The sequence below is a fragment of the Chrysemys picta genome, chromosome 1 (genome assembly GCF_011386835.1).
Source record: "Chrysemys picta bellii isolate R12L10 chromosome 1, ASM1138683v2, whole genome shotgun sequence".
NCBI lineage: Eukaryota > Metazoa > Chordata > Testudines > Emydidae > Chrysemys > Chrysemys picta.
Window position 1 is genome coordinate 22,423,504 of NC_088791.1, and position 25,214 is coordinate 22,448,717.

General features: G+C 41.9%; 1 protein-coding gene across 2 annotated transcripts in view; it reads left to right on the forward strand.

Annotated features, from left to right (window-relative positions):
- Positions 1 to 25,214, forward strand: part of HGF (hepatocyte growth factor) — a 76,433-nt gene that overhangs the window by 12,728 nt on the left and 38,491 nt on the right. Inside the window, exons 3-7 of one of the 2 annotated variants that reach the window (XM_024114760.3) lie at positions 3,392 to 3,504; positions 4,196 to 4,310; positions 13,113 to 13,240; positions 16,604 to 16,724; positions 21,290 to 21,408. In XM_024114760.3, the coding sequence (XP_023970528.1) occupies positions 3,392 to 3,504; positions 4,196 to 4,310; positions 13,113 to 13,240; positions 16,604 to 16,724; positions 21,290 to 21,408 (596 nt within the window). Of the gene's footprint in view, positions 1 to 3,391; positions 3,505 to 4,195; positions 4,311 to 13,097; positions 13,241 to 16,603; positions 16,725 to 21,289; positions 21,409 to 25,214 lie in introns of both variants that reach the window. The other variant, XM_005296964.5, reaches the window with a different exon arrangement.

A 25,214-nucleotide genomic window follows, 5' to 3' on the forward strand; every position in this document is an offset into this window, starting at 1 on the left:
CACTTGGAACACAGTTAAGTGCATGGCTGAAGTTCATTGGCATGTACGTAGAATCTCTGGTACAATGTGATCAAACATTTTGGGCTGCATAATAATTACAAATTGAAACTCTGAGCATTAAATATCTTGAGGTGCCTGTTGTCTTTTTCAACACACCTTGCTGCTGATTGCTTCCCTGGCTACAGTAAGATTGATCTATACTCTCTTTTGGAATAAAACACAGTATTTTATCCACTATGCAATGGACCTGAATTTTCCCTCTGGCCTGTATTAATCTATGGGTGTGACTACAAATGAAAGAAAATGATATCCTATCCTATCTCCTAGAACTGGAAGGGACCTTGAAAGGTCATCGAGTCCAGCCCCCTGCCTTCACTAGCAGGACCAAGTACTGATTTTGCCCCAGATCCCTAAGTGGCCCCCTCAAGGATTGAACTCACAACCCTGGGTTTAGCAGGCCAATGCTGATTGCAGAGGAGAGATGCAGATAACTCCTGTGCTGGAAAATAGGATCCACCAACACTGATGGCAGTGGAAGTGTTACTATTGACTACAAATGGGACCAGAATCAGATGCTTTATTTAGAGAACCTCCCTTGCAGAGATACTCATATAGACCCTGGTCCTTCTCCCACGAAAGTCACCAACAATGGTGCAAGTTCTGGCCCCTGTGAAAAATGAGTGCCAGGTGGGTAAAATGCTACCTGATGAGAATGGTAGGTAATATTTTGCACCCAACTGACACTCACTTTTCACATGGCTATGGACTTAATCCTGTCCCCACTGAAGTAAGAGTCATAACTCCCATTGTCTTCAGTGGGAACTTGATCAGGTCAGACATAAGATTCAAGACAGCATGGGATCCTGCCCATTGAGCTGAGCTGGAGGAGTGCAGAAATGGGGCCCACAATAAAATTACTGAGGTTGCATAATATAAAAATTATTTCTGAACTCTGCCAGACTTTGAACAATGCTAAATTCCTACATCTGCTCAAGAAAATTGCTTCAAGCTTTCACGAGTTGTGGCTGCTCTGGCTGCTGTGTCCTGAAAAGTAGGTTAATACATGTGTGTTATTTTAATCCATTATGAAAAATAATCTAGAACTGCTCATATTTTTTCATTACTTTCTCATTTGTGAAGGATTTTCCATCATGACTGTGGCCGTTGCATTCATTCAGGGGCAAATCCTTTCCTTTGTGCACAGCCTGAATAAAAAGGCTGCGTACTGGGGAGATATACAAGGGCTTGGGAGGAGTGGGGGACGGGAGGAATCCTGCATCCAGCTGGAAGAGTGGCAGCACTGTCCTGCTTCTGATGTGCACTTGCTTCCTGAGTTAGAATGAATGTCAGATCTGCCTAATCATGGATCCACAGGCCCAGCATCTACTGCTTCCCTAGGCTACCACCCCCCCCCCCCTCCACAGTGTCAGACAAAGATTTCCATGATGCACAGCTCCATGCACTGTAGGAAAAAGCCTTGCCTAGGCTCCCAGAAACCAGCCCTCTCAGGCAGCATTAACTGGACTCATTTTATGTATCCAGGGCCCTCAATTGGTACGTCTGGGTTTTGGCCCTAAGCCAATTGATACAGTATTTGGCCCTAAGTATTGATATAAAATGCACAGAGGGCAACAGGATTTCTTTAATGCCAGTGAAAAATAAATGTTTAGAAATGAATATAAATATTTAAAAGAATCAATGTTTAACTTTCCCCTTAGAGTTTGGAGCCCAATCCTCAGCATTGTGCTAGTGTGTGACAATAAAAAATGAAAATGACTATATACATAAGATAAAATTGACCAGTCAAGCTGTGAGAATAATTTACTTTTTGGTTCACTGTCAGTTCCAATCATCATCATAATAATAAAAAATAATTTTGGGGAGTGTAACAGCTCTGAAAATGTGGTCAGGAAAAGGTTGTTAGAAATCTTTGTGTGGAGAGGGCAAAAGCTAGACTAGAAAATATCCAAGATGAAGCTGGAGGAGGTACTCAAGGAAATGGTTGCAAATGATGCATTCAGTGAGTTTAGAAGTGAAGAGAAGAAGGGAAATGAGAATATATTTGGAGAGGCAGATGGGGGTCAATGGTTGATTTTTGTCAGAAAAGAGATCAGATATGGCATCTTTAGGAGAACTGGGTAGAAAAGAGGCTGAAGAAGTGGCAGAGGGATTCAGGTTAGCAGTTTGGAGGGGTTGGAGTCCAAAGAACAGGTAGAGTGGTTAGAGAAGGGATGAGAAACGGTGGTGGTGGTGATGGGGGAGAAGGTGAAGGGGTGAGAAGTCGCATCTTATCTTATAACATTTTTTCTTTGAAAAAGGCCATGACATCTTGCAAAGAGACAGTGGTTTGTGGCATTAGGATATGTGGGATTTTAGGAAGGAGTCAAGATTTTTAAAGTCTATTAATAAGGCTGCAGAAATAGTGGGAGTCAGTAAAGCTGGAGAAATGGTGCTATTTTGGGAAAGAATAAAGTGGAACTGAAGGAGGAGTGGACAAATCTGTAGCAGAGGAAGTCTGGTTGGTCATGAGATAGTAGATAATGTTTTCACCCCTCAGCTCACAGAGAGCCGAGGGCTGAGTAGCACCAAAGCAGAGTGGAGAAAGCAAATGTTGGAGAAGAAAGAGGCTGAGTTTAGAGGGACATACTTTGCAGTGGGAGAGAAGAGGCAAAGAAGTCAGGAGTGGAGTGGAATGAAACAACAGCAAAGGACAGGGATGGGAGGAAAAGGGATTATCATAATTGTAATAATTAACAATAATATTCCTGACTCCGCTTTGAGCTTCCATTTATCTTTAAGAAACATGAGTGAAATACTTTCTACACCCCTGTGAGGCATGCAATTTTCAATTAATGTTTGAGATCCTGGGGTGGAAGATTTCGTCTAGGTACAGGGTATTGTCATTATTTTCAACTTCATCAGCCACATTCATATCTAGTGTAAGTCCACTGAATTGAAGTCAACTGAATTGCATCTAATTATATGAGGAATGAATTTGGCCTATGCGGTTCAATGCAGTATATCCCCCTCTTTCTTTCCACACCTCTTATAGTAGAAGGGAATGTCTTTTTTAGAAAAGAGCACAACTGGGGCTTCATGTACTGCCTCAGCCACATTAGTCTTACTTTTAAAATAGAGATTTTTAATGACAAGTGAAACCTGAAATTAGTGCAAGCAGCAAAACTGGTATTTAGTGCTACAACCACAACCACTTAATTTCTTTGTTTCTGTATGCTTGTCAGCACAGTCATGGGTTTAAATACCAATTTGGCTGCTTCTGTGCGTTTCCCAGTAAAAATGGATTTATTGTCATAGTATATTCATTGGTGTGTCATCTATCATTGCTGTAAACCATGTAGGATTCCTTTCCTCATTGAGATTTTCGTTTCAGGGCCTTTGCTTTTGACAAAGCTACAAAACGATGCCATTGGTTCTCTTTCAATAGCATGACGAATGGAGTGAGGAAGAAGCAAGACCATGCATTTGATCTATATGAAAAGAAAGGTAACTGATTTATTCCCCAAGCACAGTGCTACGGAGAAGGGAGTCAGCAAGTGACCTTTATGACTGTGTGTCTTACCCGAGGAAAGGATGGTTTGTGCATTCGAGGAGCTGATGTGTTGTGCCTTAAAACTCTCTGTTTAAAAGATACCCTTTATCTTTGCTGAGATACACAGCTCAGTGATGAACTGTATATGTAAGAGCCTCAGTTTTGTGTCCTTTGGTATTTATGTCGCATATTATGTGCTGGATTGCACTGCTGCTTACTTTACTATTTAAAGGCCTAATCCAGTGGGTTATTGCCATAGGATTTAGTGTTGCTCCTGTTTGGGTCACTGATGTCAGTGTGAGTTGAACGTGCTCAGCATGTGCTTTTGGTAAATGAAACATTTCAATTACCTTTTCAGTAGCATTTTTGATAATGTTTAGGATTAAGTATTTTGAAAAAAAAGGCACTTCTTTGTGGAAACGTTAAAAATTATGACATGACATTATCATTGTTCTTTAGCTTTTGCACAAAAAGCTGTATGCCTTTCTAGGAAAAAAAAACAAAAAACTTTTCTGGAAAAAAAAAGGCTACTTTTTCAACAAAAATCCTTTTCGTTCAAAAAATGTTTACCAGCTCTCATTTTCAACAAGTAAACAAGACTTTCCACTAGGTTCTTATTTCCCCCCCTCCATTGTCTTCCAACAGACTACATTAGAAACTGTATCATCGGTAAAGGCGCAAACTACAAGGGAACAATATCAGTTACCAAAAGTGGCATCCAGTGTCAGGCATGGAATTCTATGATACCCCACGAGCACAGGTAAGCATAGTCTGAACATAAGAAGGGCAGACGCTTTTGGAACTCTGCTGGTATCCTGTACATTGAAGTTAAAGAACATGGAGTACAAACATGTATGGTGGGGTGTAGCTCCTGATTCATTTTTAATTTTGCAAATGAGTAATGGGTCTTTGACCCTACTCTTCTTCCAAAACTTCAGGCATTTCACCTTTCAGTCTCTGAAATGACTGGACCCAGAAATATTAGGCATTTTCTAACTGGGACCTTTCCAGTTACCAACCTATATTTAAAATGAAGGATTTTGGGGATAGAGGGTAGTCTAGATTCTGAATTCAGTTATACCATTGAGGAACTGAGTTGCTCCATTGAATTCTGTAACCTAGTTATGGCCTAATTCATATCCCAGATCAAACAATTAAGGAAGTCTTAGGAGCCACAAACTTTCTCTGCCTGTGATCCAAAACAGTCATATTTACTTTTGCCAGGGCTTCCAAGATCATTATCTTTTATAGATGCACATTTTTAATATTGAGATTACTTTTAATAACCACAAATGCCCCCAAGATAGCATGATGGTGTATATTTCAGAAACAGGGGTGGATGGGGCAGGGGGTGGGGGTGGGGGGGCACAGGTGCTTCTTTGTGCTTCTGGCTGCTGCTGAGTGGATGGTTGTGCTGGGTGGAAGGAGTTGGGATGTATTTCTGGAAGGAAATTGCTACTGGGGGTTGGGCGGAGGCAAGTGCTGCTGCATGATGATTACTCAGTGGAGGATGCTGCTTCTGGAATGAAACTTAGTGGAAGCATGGTGGGTGATGTGTGTAGGATTTCTAACCTGTTCCACACTTCGCTCTGAAGGAAGGTGCTGATTAAAGGTGTGTCCAGCCAGCCGAGTGCTATGGGCCAAGCAGTTGGCTCCACAGCAGTTTTAAGCAGTGTCTTGTCTTGTAGCTGAGGACCGTGAAGAGAGGACAAATGATGAGAGGTGAACAGAGGGTAGAAGCAAGGAGCTGCATTAGGGATGATCAGGAGGATTAAAGAGCAGTCTTCTTCTTCCTTTCTGCTGATGGCCCTAGCATCCAAATCCAGCCAATCCGTCTAACCAATTAGGCTATTTCTTTTTTAAATGGGAGTTAACCATACTGGAGTCTTAATACCAACCCTGGGAGCCATCAAAGTCTATATATTTTTTAAGTCAGTGTATCATGTATTTACAGCTATCTATACATATTATGGATGAGATGATCCCTTCTAGACATTAGAGATCTATAATTTGATGTTAAAGACGCAAGAGCCAAGTTCTGCCCTCATTTACACTGAGAAGTGAAGTAACTCCAGATTTACATTAGTGAACAATAATTGAGAGCAGAATTTGTCCCTTAAATTTGCAGTGCACTGTAAAATTCTGCAACGCCCACCTTTTGACTCCCCCCCGTCCCCAGGTCTTTGGGAAAGGGATAGTTTTACGAATATAAAGTGGCGGGTTTGGGGGTTTTAGTTTATCTGTTTTGGGTGCTTACAATTGTCTCTATAGTTTGGTTCATGTTGCAAATCTTGTGGATTATAAGCTTTGTTAAAGCACCTTGAGCTTGGAATAGGTATTTGAAATCAATAAACAAATCAATGAATGACTTCCCGTTCATTTCCGGAGGAGCATTACCACTCTGTCCTTTTAAGTACGGTTTAGAAACTAACCTCACTCATGAAAGAGTTTCTCAGAGGAAGTTGGCCTTAAAGTGGAGTTGCATGCAGTCTGTAGAGGATTTGAGAGTACTGGCTATCATTTTTAGAACTAGTCATAATAAATGCATGAAGAATTGTTTTGGTTTATATTTCCTTTCAGATTTAGGATTACATATATAATATATACGATTAAATAATAACACAGCAATAATTGGAGAATGGTACAATAGCTATAGGACTTAATTCTTGAGTTTAGGGCCTGATCCTGAAAGGAATTCAGAGTCCTTAGCTCACACAGCACTTGAGACCTCAGCACTCATTACCTTTCAGAGTCATTCTCAGATACTACTTTCTTCGGTGTCAGTGGCAAAACTCCCATTAACTTCAGTGGTAGCAGCATACAGAAGTTGGTTTACTGTAAATGTATTTGGTTAATATCTTTAGCAGTTTTACTTTTGCATTGTAGTAATGAATTTGGATGGCTACTCATCTGAGAAGCATGCTGTGAAGCTGACTTCTTCCCGCCTTGCGCAATAGATTTTGTTTGAAAAGGTCATGATAAACAAGGTGGTCACATACTAATTTTGTTTCTCAACATCAGAAAATTTGATTTCATCATTGGAGGTTTGAGTGAGATGGAATGGAAGCAAACAGTGGAGTGTTTGGAATTTACTAACATGTAGGGTGGGAGTTATTAGCTCAGTTTTGTCACAACATCTGGTTATCACAAGGTAGCAATTGTGGAAACAAATCTTTTTTCCATACTCATGGAAAGAAATTAAGTTTACTCATTTTGTATAAGCTTTTCCTCAGAACTTGTACTTGCTCCATACTCTGGAAGGTAGTGCTTTGATGTTAAAATGATTATGCTATTGTTATTGTTTTTACTCTATATTACAGTTGTGCCTAGAGGCCCCAACCAAACCCCATTGGGGTTGCCAACTGTCTAATCATACAAACCCAAACGCCCCTGCCCCACCCCGCTCACTCCATCCCCCCTCCCTCCATCACTCACTCTCCCCCACCCTCACTCACTGTCACCGAGCTGGGGCAGGGAGTTGGGTAGCGGGAGGGGGTGTGGGCTCTGGGCTGTGGCCAAGGGGTTTGGAGTGTGGGAGGGGGCTGAGACTGGGGTTGGGGTACAGGAGTAGGGTGCAAGCTCTGGGAGGGAGTTTGGGTGCAGGAGGGGACTCAGGGCTGGGTCAGGAGATTGGGGTGCAGGAGGGGCAGGCTCTGGCTCGGCGGCACTTACCTCAGGTGGCTCCTGGTCGGCAGCACAGTGGGGCTAAGGCAGGCTCCCTGCCTGCCTAGCCCCGTATCATTCCCGGAAGTGGCTGGCATGCTCCTGCGGCCCCTGTGGGGGAGACAGGGGGCTCCGTGCGCTGCTCCTGCTTGCAGGTGCCGCCTCTGAAGCTCCCATTGGCCACAGTTTCCGGCCAATGGGAGCTGCGGAGTCGGCGCTCTGGGCAGCGTGCAGAGACCGCCTCCCCACTCCCACCCCCAGGGACCGCAGGAATGTGCCAGCTGCTTCTGGGAGCAGTGTGGGGCCAGGGCAGGCAGGGAGCCTGCCTTAATCCAATTGTGCAGCTGGCCTTTTAGCGCCCTAAAATCTCCCAGATCGGCTTCAGTAGCCTCTGGGAGATAGGGCCTGATTCCAGGAGACTCCTGGCGAAACCTGGAGGGTTGACAAGCCTAGGCTCCATTGTTCTTGGCACAGTACAAATATAGAGTAAGAGACATTTCTTGCTCTGAAGAGATTACAAATTACAAAGGCAGACACGGGAAGGTGTGAATGATTTCAGAAATGGTTTTGATCCTGATCCTGGGGTAAATTGGATTCGCTTTTGTAATGGTTATTTCTGAGCTGAGAGACTCTGTGATGGTAAAATAATAAAATGAAATACTCTAGCGTTCAGTGACACACCACTTAACACATACACGGGATGTATTCTCCATCAGAAAAGTTTGCCTAGAGCTGTCTTTATCTTGCTTTTCACTGAGCTTGTAGCTGCACATACCATACTCACCACCACACATGTAGACAAGGTCTAAGATGTTTTGAGAAAGTTATGTGATGAAAATGCAGAAGAATAAAAAAGGAACAAATGTGCAATGGGCAATGGTAAAATGAGGAAAATTATTCTCTCCAAGGACCAAGAATAGGAAAAACTCCCATTAAATTATGCTACTACATCGTGCTAATTGCAACCAGGATGTGAGTAACCGGGATATTTTCCAACTCAGTCTGTTCCAAGATTTAATTAACCAAAGGTTAAAAAAAGACAAAAATACATTTTTGGTGGGGTGGGTGGGAGTGGGTAGAGATTTTCCTTTTTTTCCCCTTTTGTTATTCATTCATACCATGAAGTTAGCCAAGTGAGGCAGCAACTGTAAGCTGTTCTTGTATTTCTTGTATGAGTTGGATCAGTTCTGCTGTATGAGTACAACAACTGGTTAATTCAGTTTAAAGAGTAAAGTGCAAGTGTAGTCTCTTCTAAATTGGGGATTTGCACTGATGACAGCCGTAGCACTACTGTACACCCCCAGCATAGACAAGCAGATTAGCTATTAGCTCTGGAGAATTTACCCCAGTTTCAAGCAGGGGTAAGCTCTACTAGTGCAAATAGTGCCTTTTCCTGTCTACACTGGGAGTTTCACCAGTCCCGCTACACCAATGGCTGTAATTAGAGCAAATCCCAAGTCCTAAGATACAGACTGAAGTACTCACTCCAAAGGGCTCATCACTAAACACAGGAAATATATGTTTTTACTTTACTGCAGTCCTGCCTCCCTATGGGAATGATCCAAAATCCATTGAAATCAATGGGAATCTTTCTACTGACTGCAGTGACCTGTGGCATCACATCTAATGCCTTTGTTTCTCTCTCTGTATAACCCCTTTTACTCTGAGAGTGTGTAGAAAAGCAGTTGTATTAGCTTTTTAAAGAAATGAGTGAATATAATGCTGTGAAAAATGCAAGACTGAGAACCATGGATATGGTCTTTTGGTTATTCACAGAGCAGATACCTGGCAGGAACACTTCAAGCTTCTTCATGCTGCCGACTCATTGTGCCTCAATTCTGTTCTCACCTGGAGGGTAGACTAACATGTAGACTCCAGCCCGCTCAGTCTGGTTTCTCTAATAAGACTGCCAACAAGGGTGACAATTAGTACTAATCAAAGGGTGTTTTTGTTTTTGCAATATAGAGACACATCCATTAACTACTGTACTAAGAACACCAACTATTTCATATACTACCAAAGACATATCCTGGCATTGCTGATTACCAGCTTGGCTGAGATGGCTATAAATGAGTGACCAAGACATGAAAGGCTCTGATTCTCATTGCTAGTCTTATGAGCCATATAGCCTTCCTTTAAAATTTATAAATATGTAATATTACAAAATATCCTCACTATATTCAGATAATCCCAGGGTAAGGGTACATTGATAGAAACTTTCCAGTGATTTGATTCCAAAAATTATTCTTTCACTTTTCACAAAGCGTCATCTTTTCTCAGTGCAAATGGGACTAAAACAAGAATGGGACTAAAACATGAATTAGACATGGGCAAACAGATTCTGGAAACTTAAGAAATTTTTCACATATCACTCCAGTTCATAAAAAGAACCAGAACCCAAACTCCAACCTTTTCTTAAGTTTAATCATTGCAGGCAGGTAGCACATCTTCTTCCTAATTTCTGACCAACCCTCTGTTTTTGCCGATATCTATCTCCGGACATGACTGTCTCTGCTACATCAGGCCCAATGTTACAAACTTAGTTGGATTTGTCCAGTGCCCCAAAGCTCACAGATTGGTTCTGGTGCTTCATTTTACCTTAAATCCTTGTACTGGAACAGGTTTTGATTTAAATCTGAGCAGGGACAAGTTAAAGGATGGGATATTTGATGCACTGGATGAGGTACACCACATGTGGTGATATACGTTTGGATCTTGAAAGGTGTATTGTGGGTGGTGTTGATCATTGTAGCATGGCTGCACGTTTTGCATCTGTTGTTTTGACAGGGTCTAGTGCTGCTTTGAGTTCGTAAGTCCTGGTCTATAGGGAGTATGCTTCTGATTATGAGCTTGGTGAGCTTTGGTTGTTGTTTGAAGGCCAGAAGAGAGGGTTTGGGAAAGATTTCTTTCAGGATGTGGTCCCCAGCAAGTATGAGTTGTAATTATTTGATGATACCTCATGAGCGTTTCAGTGTGGGGTGATAAGTGACAACTAGGGGTATACAGTCAGGGTTTGGTTTTTTTTTTCTGTATTGAAGCAGGTCCTCTTGAGGTGTTCGTGTAAGCTATTCCATGAGGTGATCTACTTCTCTGGTGGAGTGTCCTTGTTTGGTGAAGGTGGTTTTAAGTGTGTTAAGGTGTGTATCCCAGGCTTTCTTCTTGGAGCATATTCTGTGGTATCTGATTGCCTGGCTGTAGATAACAGATTTCTTGGTGTGTCGGGGGTGGTTACTGGATCTTTGAAGGTAAGTCTGGTGATCTATGGGCTTCTTGTGTATAGTTTTCTGTAGCTTTCCATTACAGAAGCTTATCTTAGTGTCCTGGAAGTTGATGCTGGTATGGGAGTGTTCTAGAGAGAGTGAAGGATAGGTGGTGGTTGGTGAAGTTGTGGTGAAAATCTGTGAGGGAGTTTAGGTCATCTCTCCAGACGATAAAAATATCATTGATGTATATCAGGTATTTCATTGGTTTATGGTGCATATTTCCAGAAATTCTTCCTTGAGGTGACCTATGAAGAAGTTGACATGTTGGGGAGCCATCCTAGTATTCATGGCTATTCCCGTGGTTTGGAAAAAAGTAATTGTTGAATGTAAAGTTCTTAAGGGTGAGATGGAATGGATGAGTTTGATGTGTTTCGGGTGGAAACATTCGGGTGTCGTTCATTGTTGTGAAGATATCTGAGGCACGCAGAGAGGCTGTCATGGTGAGGGATATTGGTAGATAGGGAGGTGACTTCCATGGTGGCAAGTACGTTGTGCTGAGGGAGATTGTTAATGTTGTGAAGTTTCTGGATGAAGTCGCTTGTGTCCTGGAGAAAACTTGCCCTTTTTGTGGTGAGTGTTTTGAGGATGATTTCTGTGAGTTTTCATATTCATAAGCGTGCTGTGGCCAGATATGGTGGGTCTGCCTAGTTTCGCTAATTTGTGTATCTTGGGGAAACATGTAGAAGTTCCCTGGGGTAGGTTCATGAGGGAGGAGGTTGTAGAGTTTCTCTTGGAGTTGTCTGGGGAAGGATTTGATGATATCCTTAAATTCCTTTGTGGTGTGGGGGGTCTTCTTTGAATTCCTTATAGGAGGGTGGTGTTGGAGACTTGTCAGTTGGCCTTGTTGATGTACTCATCACAACTGAGGACTATGAGGGCGTTCACTTTGGCTGCTGCTTTGATCACTGTATGGTGGCTGGATTTCAGGGACTGTGTAGCTGACCTCTTGGCAGTGGAGAGATTGTGGTAGATATGATGTTTCAGGATTCCACAGTCTTTTGTGATGTAATGATCAAGTGTGTCATTTCCTCCACTGATGGGTGTCCAGTCAGATAATTCTTTTTTATTTATGACTGTCGGTGGGGACATGGGTAGTTCTGGTTGATGTCAACTTTGTTGTGAAGTAATTCTTTGAGAGAGAGTCAGCGAAAGAATTCTTCCAGTTCTCCACATGTCAGTGTGGTATCAGTTTCAATGGTGGGATAGAAGTTCAGTCCCTCAGAGAATACTGGTAATTCAGTTCCAGTTAGGGTAATTGTGATAGGCTGTTGATTTTGGGGTATTGTGTAGTGTCCATGTGGTAGGTCCTTGTGCCCTGGTTTATCCTGGAGGTGAAGTTCTGAGGGTTTTGGAGTTGTTGTTGTTATAGATGGTTCCACTTTTGTTTTTGTGTTGCATGGCTGTCAGCAAGTATTTTGATAGTTGTTTTGGGTTTCTTGTATGATCTCCAGGTAGGTTTCCTCACTTTTCCCTTCCATTGTGTGGGAACATGTGATGATTTCTCGTTTGAGGTGGTCCCTTCCAGAATATGTGAGGTGCAGGAGATTACACCTTAGTTTTTCTGAAATCCTTTTGCAGAGTTGTTCAGAATTGGATGTGGTTGTCAGAGGGTTATAGATGGTGAGTTCTCTAGGGATGTTGTTTTGTTTCTTGCATTTGCTCAGGAAATAGATGTTGCTGTTAAGTTTGTCTTCCATCTTCTTTGTGTTGTGGAATTTCCATATCAGATGGCAAAATTGTTGTTTGCAGTGTTGTAGCTGTTTTGGTTACAGTATATGAGAGGGACAAAGTGAGTGAAGTAATATCTTAAATACTTCACTTAGTTTGGTGGTTGGAAATGTTGCTCCAAAACTCTCTGCAGGAACATGATGCTAATTTCCTACTTGGTCTCCTTACGCAGCATCAGAATGTCAAAGTTTATATTGGAACAGGATGGAAACACATTCCAGAATGCAATGCTTGGGTATGGTTATTCCAAATGTAAAGTATAATGGAGTTGTTTTTATAATATGTAAAGAGTCTGCGTCTGTAGTTGTAATACAGTGGTTTTCATATCTTAAACCCGTATTACAACAGAAAAAAAGTTTCAGTACAACTCTCCGATCTATCCATAAAGAAAGGTGATCCACCTGGACTGAGAACACACAATCTAATGGACAGTTTCTGCTACCTCTACTCAGGTTGTGTAGCACCATTAGACTAGATCTATCTATGTCTATATGTACTGAACACAATAGAAATTTAGTGGATTAGATTACTGTTAAATTATCTCATTTATGTGATAAACTTAATTACCGTACATTACTTCAACTCTGCATCTATTTGACAAGCACATTTAAATGTAGGAGACCCTGGGGTGAAATCAGTGGACTTAGTTGCTGAGTAAGGTGTTACTCAATAGGAATAAAGATGGGTGAATCTAGCTTTGGTCTTGTCATATGTTAAAATGAGAAACTGTATAAAATTTAAGGTAGAGATGTATGGATGTGTGTGCAGGCACATATAGCGTGTGCGGAAAAGAAAGCCAGAGTTTCATAAGCTGTAAGTATTCATGAATACAGTAAGATTCACAACAAAGTTTGCATGCTCTTATACTGTAATGATTGTCATTTTAAAACTAGCTTTTTGCCTTCGAGCTATCGGGGTAAAGACCTACAGGAAAACTACTGTCGGAATCCCCGAGGGGAAGAAGGAGGCCCTTGGTGTTTTACAAGCAATCCAGAGATACGCCATGAAGTCTGTGACATTCCTCTCTGTTCAGAAGGTAACATGACACAGTTGATACCATAGAAATGTCTCTTCTGCCCTGGAAGCAAGTATGTAACTGTTATTAGTTATTAGAGAGTATTTCTATTTGGGCTTTGAACAAAGAATGGCTCAATTCTTAGTAAGAATGACTGATTTAGCAAGAGGTGTTTGAGTAATGATATGCTTATCACACAAATGAGATCATTTGAACAGCTCTCTAGTCCACTACAGATCAGCTAACAATTTCTGTTGTGTTCAGTACATTATGAAAGCACCTGTTGCAGGTCCGTAGTTAATGTTGAGTTGAGTTTTGCTACATAATGGATTTGAGGATGAATTCTGAAAGTTAATTATTGTTTCACCTTCAAATGATGCTCATGTGATAATCTGTAAGGAACATTGGTCAATGTAATTGCTTTAGAGCATTCTGATTGGGTGCGTTCTATCAACTGATATTTATAAATAAGAACATAAGAATAGCTATGCTGGGTAAGACTAATGATTCATCCTGTCTTCTGACAGTGGCCTGTGCCACTGAATGAACAGAACAAGGAAATTTCAAGTGATCCAGTTGTCCAGTCCCAGCTTCCGTCAGTTGGAAGTGAAGGGATACCCTGAGTGTGGTGTTAAATTTCTGACCATTTTGGCTAGTAGCCATTGATAGACCTATCCTCCATTAGCTTATCTAATTCTTTTATGAACCCAGTTACACTTTTGGCCTTCACAACATCCCCTTCCAGAGTATGGAGGTTGATCTTGTGTTGGATGAAGAAATTCTTCCAGTAAACCTGCTGCCAATTAACTTCATTCTGTCACTCCTAGTTCTTGTGTTATGTGAAAGGGTAAATAACGCTTCCCTATTCCCACACCATTCATGATTTTATAGTCCTCTATCATATCCCCCATTAGTCGTCTCTTTTCTAAGATGAACAGTCCCAATCTTTTTAATCTCTCCTCATATGGAAGCTGTTCCTTTCCTCTTATATTGATCTATTTATTTTGATTTTGATAGCACTAAAGCCCATGCCTTCCCTTCGGCATGTCACAGAACGTGGTCAATGATATTCAGTATATTGATTCTAAGTGTTGGGCTCAGCAGTTCTTCAGTTCAGGAATATATTAATATGACTGCCTTATTTACCTCAAATCCAAGCCCTCCTACCCTGCTAATCAGCCTAGTCCCTTCTTTACTGCTGGCATTTGGAGTAAGCTTTGCAATATGCTAGGAAGGCTAACAAATCCAGACTCTGTTGGACCAAGAACCAAAATTTACAGCCTGAATCTAAAGTGCGCTCCAGCTGGGATTAGACCTGCAGCTGAATGCAAGATCAAGGGCTTCTTGGCTGATGATTTGACTGAAGAATTCATTCTCTAACTGCCTAAATTATCATTTTCGAAGGCTTGGTCTACACTAGAAAATTAGGTTAATTTAGCTACATTGATCAGGGATGTGGATTTTTCAGGGTGAGTGGAATTGTTAAACTGACCCAAGTCCCCAAGTATACAGTGCTACGTTGACAGAAGAATTCTTCCATCAACCTAGCTACTGTATCTTGGGGAGGTGGATTACCTACGCCAATGGGAGAATCCCTCCTATCGGCATAGGTAGTGTCTACACTGAAGCAGTACAGCAGCTCAGCTATGCCACTATAATGTTTTTAGGGGTAGACAAGCCCTAAGTGATTTGTACATTTAAATGTAAATGTATATTTATACACCTCTACCCCGATATAATGCTGTCCTCGCGAGCCAAAAAATGTTACCGCGTTATAGGTGAAACCGTGTTATATCGAACTTGCTTTGATCCACTGGAGTGCGCAGCTCCTCCCCCTCCGGCCCCCCGGAGTGCTGCTTTACCGCATTATATCCGAATTCATGTTATATTGGGTCACGTTATATCGGGGTAGAGGTGTATATAAATATAATGTGTATATATAAATTAGTTACCCCTTTTTGACCCAAAGTTCAGGGCCCTGGGGATATTTCAGTTGGGAGCAGAAATTGATGATGGAGTCTAATACATTCTTTGATGCAATCTTGTTTATTTACAAGGAGTGTACATCATCCTGCTTCTCTGAATGCAGGAGGAACCAATAGCAATAGGACCATGTGCTCAGGGTCTAACTGATCGCCATATTGGGGGTCTGGAAGGAATTTTCCCCTGGGTCACATTGTCAGAGACCCTGGGGTTTCTTTATGCCTTCCTCTGCAGCATGGGGCATAGGCCACTCGCAGGTTTAAACTAGTGTAAATAGTGGATTGTCTATAACATCACGTCTTAAAATCATGATTTGAGGACTTCAGTAACTCAGCCAGAGGTTAGGGGTCTATTACAGGAGTGGGTGGGTGAGGTTCTGTGGCCTGCAATGTGCTAGGTGGTCATGATGGTCCCTTATAGCCTTAAAGTCTATGAATCTATAAGGAGTGGATTCTTAGCTTACCGGTCCAGGCATCTTTTAATCCAGCACGCCTGACCCAGACCATTCCTAAATTTCTCGTAGGGTCACTGTATGTTTACAGATTTCAGCTTTGTTTTCTTCAGGCTGTCTCTGTTTCTCCCTTGTTCTGTGTTCTGCCCCTGCCTACTCACCTACAGACTTACCAAAACAAACCCTTCCACCCACACAATCCAAAACCATAACCCTTTTGCCTTAAGTGGGTGATTGTGATTAATTTATCCTTATTGTTATGCTAATTAATGGGTGCATTCACACCTATTAATCTCAATTTGGTTTTAACTTTATCCATAATCAGGTTTCATCACAACTTATGTGTACATATATTTATATAATTGTCATACAAGCAGGTATCACTTATTTAATCAACAGTAACATTTTCCTGCTTGGTGTGTGCTTTATCAAAACTTAGATCTAGGTCTTCATTTAACACTCAAACTAATTTCTACAAATGCCCAAGAAAGATGCCGGGTATGTAAATGCCTCAAATGCTTCCATCCAGATGCATCCAAAGTAACTTGATTGTGAACTAACCTGGCACCAAATCTAATCATCTGACAAGATCTTAAAAGGAACCCACAGTGAGACGTTATTTTGAAGGGCGTTTTTTACACCTGTCAAGTATCAGAGGGGTAACCGTGTTAGTCTGGCTCTGTAAAAAGTGACAAAGAGTCCGGTGGCACCTTATTGGAGCATAAGCTTTTGTGGGTGAATACCCACGAAAGCTTATGCTCCAATACGTCTGTTAGTCTATAAGGTGCCACCGGACTCTTTTTCGCGTCTTACACCTGTGTGAAACTGATGATCTAGGAAGTATTATTTTTATAATATTATAATTCTCTGTGCAGGACAGCTTCAGTTTATGACAGCAATTTCTTTCTACTAGTGTTATGAGCTACTAACATACTATTTTTTGTTTTCAGTTGAATGCATGACCTGCAATGGAGAAAGTTACAGAGGGCCAATGGATCACACTGAATCAGGCAAGGAATGTCAGCGCTGGGACCTTCAGAGACCACACAGGCACAAATTCAGACCAGAGAGGTAAAATACTTCTTCACTGTTTTCTTTTAAAAATTACACACATTCTGGTACTCGTTAGGCCTAACCTCAGCTAGTTTAAATCAGCTGCATTGAACTTTATGGAGATATGCTATGTGAATTTACATGGTCTGAGGAGATACATATGTCTGTATACACAGAGTGAGTGACGTCACTAGAAAAAAACCAAACATAATAACAACAACAAAATAAATAATAATAATTACTAGTAGTAGTAATACTTTACACCTACCAGAGATCTCAAAGCCCTTTACAAATACTGATGAATTTAGCCTTCCAACATTAATAATTTACAATATATCCATTTACTTCAATAATGAATAGCTAGACCCTATGCAATTATCAGTCTTAATTCTCTAGTTTATGTTGCATAAGGTGTTAAAAAAAAATCAACACTGATTTTCATCCTGGAAAAGCAATTATGAATGGTTAAGTTCAGCATTTTATGATCATAGATTTATGTTTTGGACAATAAGTTGATGAGATATAGATATAATGCCAAAAAAGTGAGTCAGAAATAGCATTAAAAAACTGCAGACAAGAAAGGTTTTATTCTAGTGCGTGAAATTCACCAAAGTGCAGACAGCCATCTGCAACATTTACACTCCCTTCTGGAGAGGCTATGTGGGTGGGTTTAGGCCACACATAAAGGCCTTTGAACCCCTACTGCATTAGGGAGGGGGAACCTAACACGGGCTCAGACTGAAACAAGCCTTTCTGAAAAATTTGATTTTGATTAAGCCCATTTATAAAATAGGTAAAATAATGCTAACCTACCTCACAAGAATGTTGTTGGGATTAATTCATATCTGCAAATATCTGAGATCTTCCTCTGAATGTGTCCCTATAAAGTACCAAGTATTAATAATGAAATGCAGTCATTATGCTTTAAAATAAGGTACTGGTAGCTTTAGGCTATGTCTACACCACAGCTTATGTCAGCATAATTTGTGTTGCTCAGGGGTGTGAATAAATGAGAGCTATCTGGGAAAAAGAAGTCTGAGACCTGCTCTACATTACAGTATGGTCGATGTAAGGCACTAAAATGTAGCTCCCACTGATGTAACTCACCCACTTTACCGACTTCATAACTCCACCTGCACGAGAGGCGTACCACTTAGGGCTACGTAATTAGACTGATGCAGTGTCAATGTGTCAAGTATCAGGGGGTAGCCGTGTTAGTCTGTATCTACAAAAACAACAAGGAGTCTGGTGGCACCTTAAAGACTAACAGATTTATTTGGGCATAAGCTTTCGTGAGTAAAAACCTCACTTCTTCGGATGCATCCGAAGAAGTGAGGTTTTTACTCACGAAAGCTTATGCCCAAATAAATCTGTTAGTCTTTAAGGTGCCACCAGACTCCTTAGTGTCAATGTGGACACTGTTGCTTACATTCAGTGTTGCTGCCTTTCAAAAGCCATCCCACAATGCCCCACACTGACAATTAAATCAGTGCAAGCACTCCTGGTGAGGACAAGCACCGCTGACACAAGGAGCGTAGCATGGACATGCAAAACCAATTTATTTACTGTAGTGGCTGTATGTCAACATAGCTTAGGTCAACTTAATTTTGTAGTGTAGACTTGCCCTAAGGGTGGAATCCTGGCATCACTGATGTCCATGGGAATTTTGTCATTGATTTCAGTGGAGCCAGGATTTCATTCTGGTGCTTGGATGATTTAGTTGGGGATTGGTCCTGCTTTGAGCAGGGGGTTGGACTAGATGATTTCCTGAGGTCCCTTCCAACCCTGATATTCTATGATTCTATGATCCTGCTTTGTGCTCTGCACAGACACACTGTTGCACCTTCATGGAATCTCATTGAGACTGACGTGGCTTGGCGTTGGGACAGCAGTCCCTCTGTACGGAGCACAACACAGGACTGTGACTTATATTCATGTATAGCAGAGAAATACTGAGATGAACCAGTACAGTTTAAAATCTGTCTGTCTTTTCATTACAACCTCCTGATTTATATCCCTGGTATGGAAATGGCTTTATACAACAACTTGACCTACAAGGTTGTAGCCTTGGACACAAAAAATTGGAATATTTATGAACAGTAAAAGTTTTAGCCCCCACAAAACACTATTCAATTTTTTTTAAGTGTGACAAATCAGAGAGCCAAATTAATCACTGGTGTAATTTAATTTACAACAGTATACTCATGTTAGGGATGCATTTGGGAGGTAAACTTCAACATGAACAAATAAATAAGGATCGTCCATTGGTGTTAAAGAGCAATCTTGGTCTGTTTGAAAAAAATATGCAATATTCAGAACTTCGATGGATAACTCTCTTCAAACCTAGAAATGGACCTGTCTCTGACATTGGAGCAGTGTCTTGTTGCTTTCTTAGCCCCTGAAGTCAAGGTTACTACTGCTGCTTCAGGGGGAGGATGGGGAAAAACAAATAATAAACCTAACAAAAATCACTAAGGAGGTGTAACGGGGATCTGAAAGATCTCAGGAATCCTGAGAATCCTCCTCTGATCCAAGCGGCAGACTATGGCCCAGGGTATGTTTGGGGGAAAGAAACCTGGAGACTGGACTAACTCCTACAGGGCCATTACATAATTCTCAGCGACATAAATCTGAGATTGGGTTGGCCAGATTGCAAACCCATCATCCAGTTTATCCCTGCTTGTTGTGGCTACCTGTGAGGGAAGGGACACTAAATGGTCTTCTGCTGTAGGGACTAAAATAGCTACTAGTTGACTCCCAGGGACATGGAAAGGAGCAAGCAGATCTGAGAACACTGTAGGCAAAATCAGTAACCGAGCAGGACAGCTTTTTCCTCACCCACTCTCTCTGCATGTGAGCAAATGAGGGAGGTAAACTGGAGTTCTTCTGTTCCCCAAGGTTAGAGGAAGTCTAAAAGGGCTTCTTTCCCACCCGACTGATACTCAGATTAGCTTTGTACCCTAACACCCTCCTGTAACCAAGGTCATCTGTAGTCCTTGCAGGGAGCAGTTCCCTAAGAATCTATTTATACTCAGGGTATAAAAGATGTCAGTGGATAGTGCTGGAAATTTCCCCATTTCTCTGTCTATATGGCTTGATCCTGCAAGATGCTGAGCACTCTGGTGATGATTGTTAAACCATAAATGATGCAATTGAAGTTAAGTCTTTGCCTAAGTGCCTTCCTGGATTGGGACCGGAGTGCTCAGCACCTTGCAGGATTGAGCCCTTAGTGTACAGTTACATGATGGCCTTTAGGGGAAATGGTTCTGATGATCCTACCCCCTCCCCTGGCCCCATCCCAGGGACTGATCGGTTGTGGGGGTCAGAGGAAGGTCCTTGGAGATATCAGGGTACTTTTAAACTTCACCCCCTCTCCCAGTTTAGAACTTAGCAATTGTCTTGAAGCAGTAATGAGTATTGTGGAGCACAGTTGCTACTGCGGATAAAAAGCTCTCATGTTGCTATAGCCCTGTCTCCTCACCCCATTCTGCAGGGTTCAATGACAATAATGATTGAATCCTCTTTCAATTCTCTCCCTACCCCACCTTTCAAACCCTGCTGTAGCAGAGGGAGTGTGATTTATCCCAAGGAAGGCAGGATTGTACAAACAGACTTTGGGATGAGTGTATGGTGGGTAGAGAGCCCTATCGGCACACCTTTGTAAATCACGTGTAAATCATGTCCTCATGAGAAGCACATCTGCTTGCAGTTGTGGGAAGGTCTCAGGTTCATAGGTAGTTAACATTTTTGTCCCCTTAAATAAGTTTTCACAGTAGTCCCTTGGGCAAGCCGGCTTTTTGTTCTCTTTCAAACATGTTGCAAAAAACCTGCAAAACCAAAGCATTTTGCATTTATTGGCAATAAATACATTTTACATTTATCCCCGCATTTGGAAGTTTATGGCTGGTTCTATGACCATTTAGATAAAGTAAGTCTCCTTATTATGTTCCCCGCATTTGTCCGTTTAACAGAGGCGAGACAAATATGGAAACAATTAAAATAACACGACAGTTTCAAACCTTGACAAGATAAAGGGAGAGGGAAGTTTTAAATATTTTTTGCAATGCTGGAAATGAGGGCATGACCTAGAACAAGCTGTGTTACCAAAATGGAGCTATCATTAGTCACAAAGCAATTGAAAATAGCTTCCAGTTTGAACCCAGGGTTGTTGCACTAGAGAACCTGTTTTCTTAATGAGTCTGGCATGCCAGGCAGTGTTTATATAATCCACACTTCATTTGGCTGTTTGGAAAAAAAAAATGTGAGGCTTGTGTATCTGTCAAGGGATGGCCATGCTCTAGATTGAAGCAATTAGCTGAGTTACCCCATCTGGTGTCCTGCATGTTACCAAAGCTGAGTCTCCCTCTCCAAGGGCCTGATTCTGCTCAGTGCTTCCAGTGAGGTTTCACCCTCATTTTCCTCTATGGGAGTAGAGGGTATTCCCCAACCCCACACGATCAGGTCCCAAGCCAGCGGGCACTGTATCAAACTTGTCTGAGATGGAATTGGTTCTTTACACGTCTTGTGCATGCCTGTATAGTGTTGCCAGATGCGCTGAACACATTTGTTGGTGTGGTTTGCAGATATCCTGACAAGGGCTTTGATGATAATTACTGCCGCAATCCCGATGGCAAGCCAAGACCATGGTGCTACACTCTTGACCCTGACACCCCGTGGGAGTTCTGTGCAATTAAAACGTGTGGTGAGTTAAAGCAAAAATTTATTGCTTCCTTTTCCCGTTCCCAAATCTGGACTCAAATAGTCTGTTCTAAGTGGGTGGGGAATATAACTGTTTTTGTTCATTCATTGTGCTTTGCTTAATTTTAAAATAAAGCAAAGAACAGTGCTTACAATCTCATCAATAGTCTGCATAAGACATAATCAGCAATGCATTATTTAGCACTTTTTATAGTTATTCTATTAATACACATGTCACAGGGTAGCATGCCACACTCCCACCTCTTCCACAAACACAGACTGCACTGAGATGTCTTCCTTGTAAATACCACTGTGCGGTTTATTTATAGTATTTTAATCCTTCCACCAATCCATAGCAGTGTCTCCATACCTCTAGACACCGTATCTTAACTTTCTAACCCCTTCTCCCAAATAGAGGAAGGGGTTAAGGTGGCTCTAATCAGAGGGACCCCCTGGTCAAGCTCACCTAGCTTTCTGTTCCTCTCCTCTTTTTCCCCTTGAGCATGCCTCATTGGATCATTCATTCACCAACCCCAATCTGGCCTGGTAGTCAGGTACACCTTGTCCAATTAGGACGTCTCCAGGCAAACCTAATTAATACTAATAATGGTACCTAGAGTGCTGGCTCAAGTGCTAGCCCTCATCACTCTGTCACATGTCTCCTCCCTCTTTTCAGTGGAAAGATACGTCTTCTCCCTCACTTTCCCTCCTTTTCTAGAGGTTCTACTAGGCCTCTGCCCATCCTTGCCCTCAGGATGTTTGTCTTGGATCTTGTTATAAGGACCATCCATTCTCCACCCACAAAAATCACATTTGATGGGTAAAGGTTGTCCCCATAGTTCTGTTTCTGCCCACAGTTTGTCACACCAAGGGCAATCTGTTGGGCTGTGCTCACAAGGAAACCAAAATTAAAAGAACATTAATGTTGCACAATCAAGCACAGAGTAATTAGGAAATGCCAAAATTAAGGTTGCCTATGCAATCTTAATTCCACTCCTTTGGGTGTATGTATTATGATACAGATTTCAATTACATAATCACATACACATTTTTAAACAGGGCTTCTACCTCATTCAGTGCTTAGGATGGATAGTGCTCACTGAATGGGCAGCTATTCAATATTTTTATCCTTGTTCAATATGTGATCTCCTGGCTTGCTTACTGGACACAATTCAAACCCTCCTCTGAAGACAGAATTATTCATTTCCTTATGGGATTTCTATAGTATTCATCACTATAGTATTTGAGTGCTTCATAAACATGAATACATTTATTTTCATAGTGCCCTTGTGGAATAAGGGGTGCTATTATTCCCCATTTTACTGATGGGAATCAGGCACAGAGAGATTTAGATGAAAAGTGTCTACTAACTCTGAGTGCCAGTTTAAGCTGATTTTTAGTGTCCTTAGTATTATAAAGCACTTTATATGTTCAAAACACAGCTCCCACTGACTTGTGTTGCAGTTGTGAGTGCTCAGCACTTCTGAAAACCGGGTGTCTCAAGTTGGGCACCCAGCGAATAAGGCCTTGGCTACACTTACCCGCAAGTCCGACGGCTGGAAATCGAACTTCTGGGTTCGACTTATCGCGTCTAGTCTGGACGCGATAAGTCGAACCCGGAAGTGCTCGCCGTCGACTGCGGTACTCCAGCTCGCCGAGAGGAGTACCGCGGAGTCGACGGGGGAGCCTGCCTGCCGAGTGTGGACCAAGGTAAGTTTGAACTAATTCGAACTAAGGTACTTCGAACTTCAGCTACGTTATTCACGTAGCTGAAGTTGCGTACCTTAGTTCGAATTAGGGGGGGTAGTGTAGACCAAGCCTAAGGAACACACAATTAGTGGCCACCTGTGAAAAGTGTGGTATAAGTGACTTGCCTAGCATCACATAGGAAATCTGTGGCAGATGCAGAGATAGAATCTAGCTCTCCAGGGCAGCATTCAACTGCCTAAATCATGAGACAGTCCTTTCTCTTCTTGCAACCTCTGCCTCCTTCACTATACACCTTTCAACTTCAGTAGCAAATGAATCAGGGATCCTGCAGACAACACTCTTTTTTACTACACAACCATGATGCATCCCCACAGCAGGTCCATCCTCTGCACTGAATGAGAGGGTCCTTTGGAAAAAATAGACTGAAATCACATAGTTAAGGGCTGTGCCATAATGCACATGCACAAGCGACCAAATTAAGGTCACACAGGGAACTTCAGTTTTGGCATTTCCTGACTTTTGAGTGCTGGACTTTGCTACCTTAATGTCGTTTTTAACATAGTTTTTTTTTCTGTGTAAGGATATATGTACTTATGTCTTGAGAGCTCTTTATGTGCAGTACTATTCTTCAGAGAGATTGTGGCTTTGGTAAGGTTTCATGGTTATAAATGACATCAGAATTTGTCACAGTTAGTTTTAAAGGTTAACTGATGCTGTTAAAAATCCACACCATCAGACCATTTATCCATGCGGAAGCTAAATTTATTTATTTGTGGATTTAAAGAAAAAAAAAGAAAAACAGTTGAGTGAACTTTTATGATTGTTTGTTTTAGTTTTCATAGTCCTCTGCAATTTTTGGTTTTGACTGAGACAAGAAAAAGCAGTATTTTCAACTAGCCCAAAATGAGAGAGAACTGGAAATTGTATGAACAAATATGTTCTTCCAGTTTTTTAGCCCCTCAATGGTCAAAGTGTGGATAAAATATCTGGGGCCACATTCTGCCTTGCCACCCCTGTATAACATCCAAGAGGCTGCACACAGTGTAAAAGCAGAATTTATCTCCTTAACTTTTGGGTTCTTGTCCAATGTAAACTTCTCAATGTTTTCAAATTTTGCCCATCAATACTTCTGAACAGTCCATAGTCACTTGTACAGTACTAGTTTTATGCTACTGTAACCTTTTTGGCCATGACTAACTTCTCATTTACCCTGTATTTATGCTGGTGTAACTCTGTTGACTACAGTGATGTTACTCCTGATTTATTCCTTGATGTAGACCATCACTTTGAGTCTAATTCTGCTTTCACATGGATCAGCGTCAGTCTAGAATAATTCCACTAAAGTCAGAGGCGTTACATCATTGTAAAAGTGGTGTAAAGGAAAGGACAATTTGCCATGCTGTATGATGTCTGTAAAGGGGGTGCCCAGACCAGTGGCAACTTACTTGGAAGTGACCCTGCTGCCTTATGTGATCAAAAATAGTGGCTTCAAAAATCTGTACATCATTTCATGTGTGACCTGTGCCGAAAGAGCTCTCCTGTGAACTTAAGCACCTTCTTGCATTTGGACTTTTTGCTACCTGAGCGTCCGACTTTGGCCTCCAAGAACAACTGGGAAGTTATTAAGCCAAAGACATCATTTAGTTTGGACCAAGTTTTTGTCTTAAATATAAAACAGTTGAGTCTTTACACCTAGCTTAAAGATTGTGAAGAGCAATTTACTTATTTGTTTCTTTAATCTTTATTTTTTACTGGGTAGTTCTTTCCACAACCAGTGGGGGCGCCCAGAAAAATGGGTGCTCCTAACCCACTCCCCTCGCCCGGCACTCCTGCCACGGAGCGGGGTCAGGGTGCAGGGGCTTGCCCCACTCTGCATGTCCACCTGACCCTCCTGCCAGGGAGTGGGGGAAGCCCCCGCGCCCTGACCCCACTCCCTGCCAGGAGCGCCAGGCGGGCGGGGAAGGGCAAGCCCCTGCGCCACAATCCCACTCCCTGGCAGGAGGGCTGGGCAGGTGGAGCGGGGCAAGTGGGGGTGGGGAAGGGTTGGAGAGGACTGCAGGTGGAAGAGGTGAGGAGGGGCCCCCACTTGCTCTGGCTCAG